This window comes from Tetrao urogallus, assembly GCF_951394365.1.
Source record: "Tetrao urogallus genome assembly, chromosome: 8".
NCBI lineage: Eukaryota > Metazoa > Chordata > Aves > Galliformes > Phasianidae > Tetrao > Tetrao urogallus.
Window position 1 is genome coordinate 21,561,187 of NC_136821.1, and position 12,975 is coordinate 21,574,161.

At 38.8% G+C, this 12,975-nt stretch overlaps 1 protein-coding gene across 1 annotated transcript in view; it reads right to left on the minus strand.

The window, feature by feature from the left end:
- PDE11A (phosphodiesterase 11A) overlaps nt 1-12,975 on the minus strand; it is a gene marked incomplete at both ends in the record, with an annotated part of 121,549 nt that overhangs the window by 16,039 nt on the left and 92,535 nt on the right. Inside the window, 5 exons of the mRNA XM_079538828.1 lie at nt 432-495; nt 1,850-1,927; nt 6,078-6,178; nt 8,866-8,956; nt 11,643-11,752. Of these exons, the coding sequence (XP_079394954.1) occupies nt 432-495; nt 1,850-1,927; nt 6,078-6,178; nt 8,866-8,956; nt 11,643-11,752 (444 nt within the window). The remainder of the gene's footprint in view (nt 1-431; nt 496-1,849; nt 1,928-6,077; nt 6,179-8,865; nt 8,957-11,642; nt 11,753-12,975) is intronic.

Consider the following 12,975-nt stretch of genomic DNA (forward strand, 5'->3'; position numbering starts at 1 on the left):
AAAAATAAACATATTCTCTTAAACAGAAAAATCTGATGTTAATCAAAGTTTGCAGATCATCTCCTGATTTAGAGAAGATGCTGCCATGGCCAAGGAAAGCCTTAGGACAAACCAAGGAAGTGCAGCTACATGTAGCTCGTGGTTTTCATTGTTGTTGTTTAATCCATCCTTTTATTGATATGGATTTAAAAGGTTAATAAGAGGAGAGGTTGTAAAACCAGATCTCCTCAGGTACCAACGTGCTGCTCACCAGCATGCATACATGGAAAGATTAAGCAGTAAAGTATTTCTTACAGAACCCCCTGCTATTTTTTATAGCATTAATACTGCTGTAAATTGATTCCAGTTTCGGTCCCTTGTAAGCCAGGGCCCTGGGAATATCGTCCCGCCAGTCCCGCCTCCTCCCAGCCCTGCTATTAATCATGGCTTGCCTGTCTTGAAATCTCCCACGGTTTGGTCACAGCTCCAAGGTCACAGGCTGTCATTAGCATTGATCTGAAAAACAGAAATGAACAATACAAGCTGAATCAACCTTTGTTGGATTTCTGAACAACTCTGCTCTGGATGCATAAATAAATAATATATATATGTATAAAATGTCAGCCCTGTTACCTTTTCCTCCAGAAAAGAATGACACGTTTGAAACCCCAGCGATCAGCATGGCTTTCACATCACAATTGTGCCCGGGAAGCATAATTGTATTTCAAGTCATCAGACAATGAATTTTTGGTATTGTGAACCGCATACTAGAAAAGTAATGGCACTGCAAGGGAATAACACTAATTTTGCAGTACCCCTGATACTATTTATATAAATATATATACCATATAAATATAAATACCAGAAAGCACGTACTTCACATGATATAAGCAAGGGTATTATTATATACTAATACCTGCAAACTGGATTAATTTATACGCCTATTTGTAAGTGGCTGCTGTTGCAAGAGAACCTATAATCACAGGAGGCAACCCAGACACTGTTTAAGCAGTTTCTACTGCTCATCTACAATAAAAATTTAAGATTTACTATGAGCTATACTGTTCCACTGTAGTTTAATACCTAGCTACAACCATGTTTTATATGCATTAGAAGAAAGAAACCATTCAGCTGTAGAAAGCGTTTATGTACAGTACATGATGCAGATAAAAGTCTAGGAAAGTTTAAATGAAGAACAAGGGCACTGAAAATGAAGCATCAAATATATTGCCTGAATCTGAAATTAGGAGTGGATGAAATGATATGGAAAACAGAAGATGGCTAATTTTCTTGGTTTAAAATAATTTCCAGAAGGAAACAGTATTTTAACAAAATTGAGATGTATTAAGACACACATATACAAATATGCACATACATGTCTCAAGTTTGGGGTACACTCCCACCATTTAAATAGGGTGCATGCTCAGGTCATTGTTGAGTGTTAGAAGAGTATTGTGTATCTGCAAATTCCCAGTTACAGACAACAAGAATGAGAGAAACGTAGCCTGTGACAGAAAGCAGCTGAGAGGAGGAGAGAAAAGGAAGCAGAAAAGGAAGATCTTCGGGTCCTAAGGCAGAGTACCAGCAGTTTTTTGAGAAAGAGAAGAAAGGCTGAGCAGTAACTGGTGAGGCTGGGAGAAAGGGAAAAATACATGACAGAGGCAGAAATAGGAACGGAGAAGGTGAAGTTTATACCTCTGCTAAAGTTTAGTAACATTTAGAAATCGTATCATGTGTTTCATATCACAGATCGCATTTTTAAAGCGAGCTATCTTCTCATTGTAGTCTTTCCTCCGTGACATAAGAATCTCCTTTAACAAATATGGTTACATGTTGAAATAACCAGAAAGCAAGAAATGGTAGTGCTCACCGAAATATTTCTCGATGGTTTTTAGCATTCCAATCATAACCACCTTTACTGACAAGTTCAAAGAATTCCGTCCTTCTCCTGCAACAAAAAATGGTTGTCAGAAAGGGAAACAGACATTTTCTGGGTGGCACTGCAGCAGAAATGTGGTTCTCTGAATGATACAATATCATCACAGCTCATTTATTACTGTTAAAGACGTTACACTGACAGTCCATTTAAGCGAAACATACTAATTTCCGAACATGTTCTATAAATGTCTGTTACCAATGTCAGAGCTGCCTAGTAAAAGCAATACTGTATTTATAGCCTCTGCAGATAAGGAAATAAATGATACCATGGAAGCATGAAATGTCTGACTACAGAAGTGGACAGACAGACAATAGAAATACCCCTGAATTATGCACACGCTTCACTTTACTTGTCCTTGCAAAATGCTTTTTAACTCTTGGATTCCAGAGGGTTTTTCAGAGCCCTGTAATTACCGTTATTTCCAACAGATGGAACACAAAGACTGTGGGCATCTTTAATGTGTAGTTCTCACTGACTTTAAATTAAGTATCCCTGCTGGACTTCATGCTTTGTCTTCCAGAAGATCTTGCCAGTCTCTGCGAATAGGGACATGTTAAAGCTTGCTTGTTTGTTGACTATTGAGTACCAACATTTGGACTTGTAATTTTATCACAGCTCACACTTGGCCTTCAAGGGACTCTTACTGCACACAGTACGACCACACACACAGTACGCAGCAGATCCTACCCCAGTATGACAGAAGGTACAGAAATACAGAGCAACTTCCCTAGAGTGACACAACATATCAGCATCAAGTCTGGAAACCGAATACCTATGTTTTGGATGACCAGTCCAGTGTCTTGTCTTATGGGAGATTCCTAACTGGAAGAAGTTTACAGAGTTTTATATTTTTCACACTTACTTCAGATGGGCTGAAATTTTCCACAGTAATTACTGAAAGCATAATCTGGATGGCATAGACTACAATTTTTATACTCAAAGGGATGCACGCTTTTGGGAACATTGACCCCAGTGAAAGGACAGAACTGTACAGGGGCTCTCACATAACAGATTTCACAATGGCAGTGAGAACACAGATACAGAGACAATATGATATCCTATCCCTTATGTTTCTTGAAATAAAATACTAAGAATTTCTAATGGAATTGATGAAGAATTGATGAGTACAAATTATTTCATTTTGAAGTATTGATTATTCTGGGCAATTCATATGTTACTGGAAACAAAAAGTCAACAATTTTTAAAGCTGAAAGGTCAAGAACATGAGATCCTAAAAACCTCACACATTCAAATTTAAAGTATATGGGTTCATAAAAGCAGGAACAGAAAATGTTAAGAGTCTTGCTTTGACATCCTCAGGAATGGATGTAGAAGCTTAAATCTAACACCACAGACGATTTCTAGTATGAGAGTCAACCTGAGGAAAGCATCCATGTATAAGGAAATAATTCAGTGCTTCCTGCTGGTTCCTTAGACACAATGTCCAACAGGAAGAGTTTTAATGCTATTAAGCATCATAGCATGCCAGAATTTAAGAAATTCTGCAATGTTTTTGAGTAACATCAACTCTTGTATATAGTCTGAAAGGGAAAGCTAATTTGCTGTACAACAAAACAGCTGCTTTACAGTCCAATGGCTCAAGACATCATTTCAGTTGATTTCCATAAACATCATTTTCACTTATTCAGATTCAGATTCAGTTATTTTTCTTGTTGTATTATCTGTGAGCAACATTTAAAATTATCCACTAAAATTAAGTACATTTTCCATTTTGAAATTCAGCTGGTGACCTCTTTGGACATTATTTCTCTGCATTAAAAATAGAAACACCACTTGACCATGTAGTTTTTCAGCCTAAGGCAGGCAGCAAAAAAAAAAACCAACTCCACTGTGTCTGGTTTCCCTTTCAAGGTGCTGCTGCAGATTCTCCCCAGGGTTAGGCTTTCTGGCTCTTCCACAAGCTGCATGGTCTCAGACAGGGCAGTGCATGGTGCCACGCAGGGCAGATGTGCTCTAAGTCCTTTCTACTCATCCTCTCCCTGACAGCACAAACCCATTGTGCACTCCTGTCATTTGCAGTTAGACAGGAGAATCTGTACTTAAACATCCCCATGGCCCTTGTATCCCACTTAAAACTGTCAGCAAGTTCCACTGCCATACCAGACCTCCAGATCCTAGCAAGCCTAACAGACTGCTTCAAAAATTGTGTGCCTAAAAGTATTTGTCTTCCTGAGCATCTTCATATCTACAAATGTGGGCTAATTTTATAAGTTATTTACAGTAAAACTATTCATAAAAACCTTAAGTACAATTTCTTTGAGAATACACTTGCAGAAAACAAAGAACATCAATGTCTCTACTGCCAGTATTGTTCAGAAACAGCTCTTTACATAATAACCCAATATTGGCAAACATGGCAGCATCCCAGTTAGTATTTTTACAATTAACAGTTTAAAGATGCATTGCTGAACAGTTAGAATTTCTGAAGTTTTCTGGAAGATTCATGTGGGAACTAACCAACTATCAGTACACATAATTGAGGAATCTTTGTACACCCCTCTCAAAGCAGAGGGATACGTTACCAAATGCTACCCAATAATGTATGAGATAGGATGCTAATGGACATCCAACAAAAATTCCTAAGGATGAAGCCTTGCCAAGGCTAGGAAAAATCATAGAATCATAGAATCACAAGGTTGGAAACAACCTGCAAGATCATCTAGTCCAACTGTCCTACCATTACCACTGCTACCACAAGCAATAAACCATATCACACAGCTCCTCATCCAGACACCTCTTGAACACTGCCAGGGATAGCAACTCCACCACCTCCCTGGGCAGCCATTCCAGTTCCTGACCACTCTCTGAGAGAAAAGGTTCTTACTTATGTCTAACCTAAACCTCCTCTGGTACAACTTGCAGCCATTTTCTCAAGTCCTGTTTGTTGCCTCAGAGAAGAGGCCAAACCCCTCCTCACCACAACCTCCCTTCAGGAAGTTGTGGATTGCAATGAGGTCTCCCCTGAGCCTCCTCTTCTCCAGACTGAACAATCCCAGCTCCCTCAGCCATTCCTCATAAGACTTGCGCTCCAGACCCCTCACCAGTTTTGTTGCCCTTCTCTGGACATACTCAAGGGCCTCAAAAATCTTTTTTGTAGTGATACAATACTCGAGGTGCGGCCTCACCAGTGTTGAGTACAGGGGAAGATCACCTCCCTGCTCCTGCTGGCCACACTATTTCTAATGCAGGCCAGGATGCCATTGGCCCTCTTAGCCACCTGGGCACACTGTCAGCTCATGTTCAGCCGAGCATCAACCAACACCCCCAGGTCCCTTTCCTCTTCACAGTTAACCAGCCACTCATCCCCAAGCCTGTAGCACTGCATGGAGTTACTGTGGCCAATGTGCAGGACCTGGCACTTGGCCTTGTTGAACCTCATCCCATTCACCTTAGCCCAGTGATCCAAGGTTTCGTAGGCAGCACCCCAAAGCTGTACACCTGATGGTGCTCTCCCTGCAAGTCAGCCAGGTACATGCCAGAGAGCAGGTTCCAGCCACATCACATGGTGGCGACATCATGACTCCTCCAGCCACATACACACTGCAGTCTTACTGCAAATATAGCTTGGTAATAACAGCACTTGAAAACATACCATAGCATCAACTTAAAGACTACTTAAGAGATCTGACTTGCAGATGAGAAAAACGGAGAGTTAAACTTTCCACAACATATTTCTCTTCCGATACAATTTATCTTCAAAAAGCAAAATGTATGTGTTCATTACCTCATTACTCATCTTTTTTATTAAATACAATATTTTTAGTATAGATTGTTGGAAACTCTAAGATGGTGGAAAAGAATTCTGAAATGCCATTGATCTTCTACATGTCTGAAGAAATATCGCATAAGGGACAGAAGAATTATGGCAGCAAACTGTAGCTGATTCCTGGGATTGCTTTGAAGTATGAGCCCAGGACTTTTCCCTTGTCTTTTGTTGATGTAGACATTACGCCTTAAAGCAAAACTTAGACACTTGAGATATTTCTATTAGCCTAAAATACACAGTATTAGACTAAATCTTTTCAACCATAGCTAAATATTAATTGTTCATATTATATATCCTTATTAGTATTTAATAGGCTGTTAGATACATGCTTCGAATTTTTGTTTCTCACATATAAGAAATGCCAATACTTACTCAAAATACAGAGTGAGGTCTGTTGCCAATATCGATTGCTTTAGAAGCTGCATAAGGTCACTGTAGTCCTTAGAGGACAAGTTAGCAAAGATGTTGTGACCCTATAATGAAAGAGATAAAGAAGGTAAAGGACTAGCAATCAATATCGGTTTTTAAAAGGTTTTCTAACTCTTTCTAACAGTCTACTGTTTCTCTCTAGCAGAGGCCTTTTCTGATTCATGGCAAATCTATGACAAAATAATAATGTTAACACTGTGGAGATTACATCGGGGTGTAAGATTTGACAATTGTAATCAAGTATCTGGGATGTTTTACTAAACTCTGCTGAAATTATAGCCTCTTGAGGAAAGATTTACTCTTTACTCCTACCCTGCACAGACTCAGTTTATGGAGGAAAACTATGGATACATCTCAATCTTTCCTCTTATTAAATGTTTCTGGGAGCTGGGCATTTCAGCTTTTGAGTTGTGCTCCTAATAGATTTATCTGTGCTGCTGCTTGCAGGCACACAAACTGCTGTTAGAGCAGTCAAAGACACTAAATCAGTTTTTCATTCAAAACAGCCTGTTTGCTCTCTCTGACCCATTACTGCATTCTTACCACATACACAAGCCTTCCCTGCACAGGCTAAAGAGCCACAACTTTCTGTGGTTTGAAGGTCTGATAGGATATTCTACAGGGGTAATGGGCTTAAGAATTTGAAAAGTGCTCCATAGCCAGAATGAAGGGATATGAACTAGTTGGATATTGCTATTCAAGAGCAGAGAGGTATTTTGTAACTGAAATTCTGAAAACTAATTGGGACAGAGATCCTACAATTTCTCTATGAAATCACCCATAAAATCAGTGTTGTTCTGGTAAACAGTCTTATTTTGGTGGCATTTAGCAGTGTAATGCAAACATTTAGTATGTACTGCCATATACTGCTAAGGAATAATAAAATGCACTTAAAAGCAAGAATTTTCTGGAGATAGGATTGTTACAGCCATGAATGTCTGAGGACAGACAAGGCAAGGTTTGGAGGGAGAGTTGGTTCTTATTTATTTATTTAATAAGTTAGCTCATTGTTGGTCTAAAAAATAGAACTGCCATGCATAAAACATGGCCTTTGTGACAATGAAATGAGTTTTTATCTTTAGTTAAGCATTGAAAAGGATTTGAAAATGTAAAATTTGAGAAGAACAAATTTAACATAAATTTAAAAAAAGCAAAGCAAGGTGTATGAGGAAAACAGCGGCTATTACAACAGGAGCAATTTACCAAGTTGTCAATCTGTAATTTTTTTATTTTTTACATTTCTGATCTGTTTCATCATGTGTAAAACCATGCCAGCACAAAGCTCAAAATCACTTATATTGAGGTTAGCATGACAGAAGTAGAGAATAAATAGCTCCTCTTTCCAGCATGATAAAAATTCAAAGTAATCATGCACTATTCTATGTTTAATTTTAGATAGCCAAACCAGTCTAGGATATCAACATTAGTGCATAAGATATCATCTAATTTTAGCATATTTGAGGCAAGAAACAAACTGCTCAGCTTGCACAAGTTGATATGCCTATTTAAGTAGTTCGGAGGATCCAAATCTGTATTTATTTCAAAAGAAGTGGTGTTGTAATCTAGTCTGACATGAGCTATAAACTTGCACAGAGTTGTCCATGTCTTAAGCATGTCTTCAGAAGGGCATTCAGTCAGTCCTGAAGACTTGAAGAGCTAAGAAGTCTTCTTTGAACAGACAGTCTCATTGGTTTAAAGAAAACAAGCAAACAAACAAAAAAGGAAAGAAAAGAAAAGAAAAAAACCACTACTTTCCTTTTCCTTACTCCCTGTGAACTGGTCTATTTAGCCTTCAAATGCTGCTTTTTGTTGTCTTTCTCTGCTAGCTAAAGAGCCATTTACTAGGGGATCATCTTAACTGAGCAGATTGAATTGTTTAAATCTCATGCCAGGGCTCTCCTTTACCATGTCTATGTTGTAAATATTATGTTAAAAAACTGGACACTAAAACCCAGAGGTCAGTCTTAGACCACTGATTGTGGACACTGCATACAGAGTCAAGGCATTACCCAGTTCCCTTTTCCCTTTTGCCTATAATCATGGACAATCCCACGCCCTTCAAAAGTTAGTGCACATCAGAATGGTCTCTAATAGTGCTGCACGAATAAGACTTTTTATATATACTGAACACCTTTTGTAACAAGCTATCTGTAAATTAACAAAATACATCCATTTTCTTCATAAAGATTATGTGTCTATCTCTCGACTCCCTCTTATAACACCTCTAGGGCAGTGTAACCTGCATATTGTTGAGCAGAAGGTGTTCTAGGCAGGAACTATGTATTTATAGGAATCTGCACAGCAGCTAGTGTATTTTGGACAGTGCAATATTGAGATGTTAATTAAAAAAACCCACAAACATTTAGTAAAATAACGCAGAACCAGTAAAGGATGACTCAGATAGACTGAGTGCAACACAACACTTGTGGGGAAAGGTAAGAGCATTTTACCTAACTATAAGGCCCTGAGCAGGATCTGTGTAAGACCGAGAAACTGATAATATGATTAAGATATATTCTCCTTGCCCCTAGCTGATTGAGACAGATATAATCTCTGGGATCTACGATCAGCATTTGTAATTGTTTAATTTTGTGCTAGTTGTGACCTTTGAGGTATCCAATAAATAATTCCTCAAGGAGAGGGCATTAAGAAGGTACTGTATGTGGTATTTCCTTTCCCTGGCTGAAACTGCCCAACAGCTTATAGTGAGATTAATAGTAATGCTTTGTACCTCACTTTGGAGAATCATGACAGCATGATTGAAATGGTGGTGCTCCAAGGTAGCAGAGGTGCCGTAGAGCTGAGCTAAGGCTGATCCGCTCCTGAAACAGAATGCAGGGAGTCAACAAATGCTGCTCAGTTGCTTACAAAGCAGATTTCAGACAGAATTTAGTAATGAAAGCATGCAGTCATACTTGCCCTTATCCATGTCAGCAACCACACTTGAGAGTTGGCCAGATCAAAATAGTCATTTATAGCCAAATACATGGCATTTATGTTTATGCTAAATACCATCAGCTGACTAAAGATAGTTCCTGGAACAAAGTTATGGAATGCAGCTTCCAAGGAGCCTTAGCAGTGCTGCAGCACAGCACTGTGCAGTAAAAACAGACTGTATCAGCCTTGAGCAGGGGTCAAGAGATTGACTCTTCTGTTACTTTTAATTTTCAGTTATTAGTAGATATTAACAAAAAAAGGCTTACAAAAAGTTGATTACATATCTTTAAAAACAAACAAAAAACCAAGTTCAAATGCAGTAAGGTTCCGTCTATATCTAAAAGCACACACTTAAAAAAAATACTAATGTAACCAAAAAACAGCACTGAGAGTAGTAAATGTAAAAGTAAAGTTTGCCATCTGTCTAGAATGTATTTTTTTATCATGTTTATTATCTAAAACAAAATCAAGCTTCAAAAGGCACAGAGCAGTTGGGTTTCCCAAGTTTAAAGAACAAAAACCTATGAAATACAGTTATTAAATTGAGAATTGTTGGGAGGTGCAGAGAATTGAACTGGATTGTCAGAATAGTTACTGTTTGTCATTACTTCACTTCTGGGACCCAGCCTAGAGTGACAAGATGGGTTTTCTTTCCAAAGAAATGAGAACAAGAGATTATGCTAGAGACAAACAGAAAGAGTCTCCTAGGAAAATAAACTATAAAACTGCACCATACTGCTATTTAATTATCAGAAGCAGCTATATTAGAGAGAAAGATGTCCAGGAAACATCATCCCTAGAGAATGTGGTGTTGAGATATATAACAGAGACATTTCAGACAGCTGTGATATTGCCTTCATTGTATACCTCTTGAACTTTCAGAACACAGAACAGTAGCGCTGAACACAAAATAAGAAAACGTGCTTAAATTTGTAAGCCAAGTTAGAGAAATAAATCATAGCTGCTGTTATGAAAACTACAGCTTCCATTTTCAGGGATATTTTGTATGTGTGGGAATCTTTGTCTTTTGTTAAATGTCTTCAGCAATTTCTTTATGGAGTCATAAAATGGCAGTCTCCTCTTCGTAGTCAGTTGTCAAGGAAGTTTAAGTGATAGCAGTTTGATGCTGAAATCTCTGCCTTTAAGTCAGCCATCTCTCTGCACAAGAGATGTGTCTGTGCAAAGTTACAGTAGAGAAGTGGTTAACTTAATCAGAGCCTAAAATGGCCTGGATGTAAATCTTAGGTTTCATTTTGGTAAATTAGGAACATAAACATCAATCAGCTGAGCTTCCCATTTGTCTCATCTTTTTTGATTCTCCTCCAGACTCAGCTGCGAACAGGCATCTAGCGGTGCTTGGTAACCTTTGCACCACGAGCTCTGTCTTTTGAGCACCGCAATTGATTTTCCTTGCTATAGTGATTGAAGATACAGACAGTGTCATTGTTACATTGAGATCGTATAGCAGCACCAATAGCTTAGGAAATGGCAGCTTAGCAAACATCAGAAACATCAATATGAGTGATGTTCACTAAGGATACTCAGCCCCAGAAACACAGCAGCCAGTGCATATTACACACTGCAGCAAACAGGCAATTCCTACTGTCTTTCAAAACCAGATTTTGGAAACAATCTGATCTTGGTAAACAGAATTATCACCCTACAACGTACCCTCAAACTTTCCATTAGCCTGCTGCTATTTCAGCAACACATCTAAGGGTAGCAGCTTGGATGGTAAAAACAAACATGAGTCAGGGCTGCTGGATCAGGTCTTAAGCAATTTGAATAGAATGACATTCACTTTTGGAATTGAAAATGGTCTGGAGAGCAAGATTTCACTTAGGTAATGTAAGAATCTGCCTGTGAGATCCAGCCTTGTGCTGTAGTGGGTACTGACCATGTCAAGGAGCAGCCAGCCCAACCCTGCCTGTGGCAGCAGGACTCCAAGCATATGGAACTCTGAGAACTGGCATATGGAGCAGGCAAGGAGGTGGCATTTCTACAAACCAGGAGCAGCCCACCTACTGCAGACGATATGCAGCAGAGCTCCAGCATGATGGTAGCAGTTTCATACTCCGTATGCCAGGAATTATATGCTGTGCTTGCCTAAACCATTTTGAAAATTGTTGGGAAAGCAGGATTTCATTTTAACCTCTTTTTTTTTTTTTTTTTTTTTTTTTTTTTAAATTGCTTAGCTAGGTTATGCTTAACTTAATGCATTCCAGACAGTGAGAAACCCAGATAGATTGTCTCAGTATTTTCTGAGTTGAATACCAGAATTAATAATAACAGAGCAAGAGAGGAACATCAAGTTTTGGCACCACATTTCAATATTCGGTGTCAGCTCACAAAGATTAACCCAATCAACAGCCTGATACAAAGGACAAGGCAGCAATTACCCCAAAGAACAGAGAATTATAAAGATGGATAGTCCCTCACTATGTACAGGAATAAGAATACTTGGCCTTGGCCTGGGAGGCCTGAAATTAATGCTTCATTCTTTATCCTGCTCACCTTTTGCTCTTCTGTGGAAGAAAAACAAATTAAAGTAATAAGAATTAGAAAACTTACTTGGCTTGGAAGGCATTGTTGGTTCCCCTGTGGTCAAGGTCGTGACACAAGCATCCCACAATCAAAGCTAAAATTTCAATTTCAGTCAGAATCTCTTGAAATCCTGCTGTCTGAGAAAAGGAAAAAAATAGCAGCTGTAACTATCAGTAGCAAAAGGGATAAGTAATGTTAGTCCATCAAGCAACAGCCAACTTTGTTTTGATAGCATGAACATATCAGTAAAGAGAAGATAAATGCTTTACTGTCATATTATGTTCCCCGCTGCATGTTAGATGGTTAGCAGAACAGATACGTCCTTAGAGTGATGTGTTATCATCTCTCCATTGCATTTCCAGCATGGCATTCCCCCACTACCCAGAAAGCAGCAATGGCAAAAAGAGCTGAAAACAAACACCAGTAACTACACAATAAGACAGGAACCGGAATCTCTTACCAGAGAAATACAAACCAAAATTGATTTCATTTTGAAATTATTGTTCAGTAAGTACTTTAACATGGATTTCTTCAATTCTGAGGTGGCCATTTTAGTTAATCCCTACTGTCACAGATATCTAATTTGTTAAATCAAAAGACCTATAAAAGATGCCAGCTGAAATATACTCTATGGAACTGGTATGAACAGTTAAGAGATTTGTTATCTGAGACATGTGAAATGAAGTGACATGATTTAGGAGGAAATATCTCAAAAGGCATAATTCTGCTGCAGATGCCCACTTGAATTTGATATAAAGTTTTGAAATTTGATGTACTGAAATCCCCCACAGCCAATTCAGACCAGATATGCCAGTGTGAATCCCTACAAATATTTTTTGCCCCTATACCTGTTCTTGTACAGAAGATGTGCAATAGCCTGAACTGCCTCATGCCAGAGAAGCACCACCGCTACTGCTAACCTCAAGCACCCTGAACAGCTCATGTCTGAGGAGGTGCTGAAAGCTGTTTGGGACACAGTAGGGACTGGTGCACCTTATCCACAACAGAAACAACATAGTTCTTCAACTCTTCAGAAGATTCAGGGCATATTGCCTGCAACAATGACTGAAATGGAAAACTGTTAATCCTTTTCTGTCCCATGACATCAGGCTTGAACCACATTCTCCAACTAGCCACATGATCCAGTTAGCAAGAGAGGAAAATGTATAAAAGAAACAATTTATTTTGGAAGACAAAACCTAACTTGAACAGTATGTAAGAAATTCTGCTGATTTTGAGTGGAGCATAATTTCACTCTCTGGCAAGAAGAGCATTAAATGATACAAAGACAGTGAGTAACAGTGGGATTTGATGTCCTTGCACTTCCACAGGAACATACAGCTCACTCAGAGATGCCAGT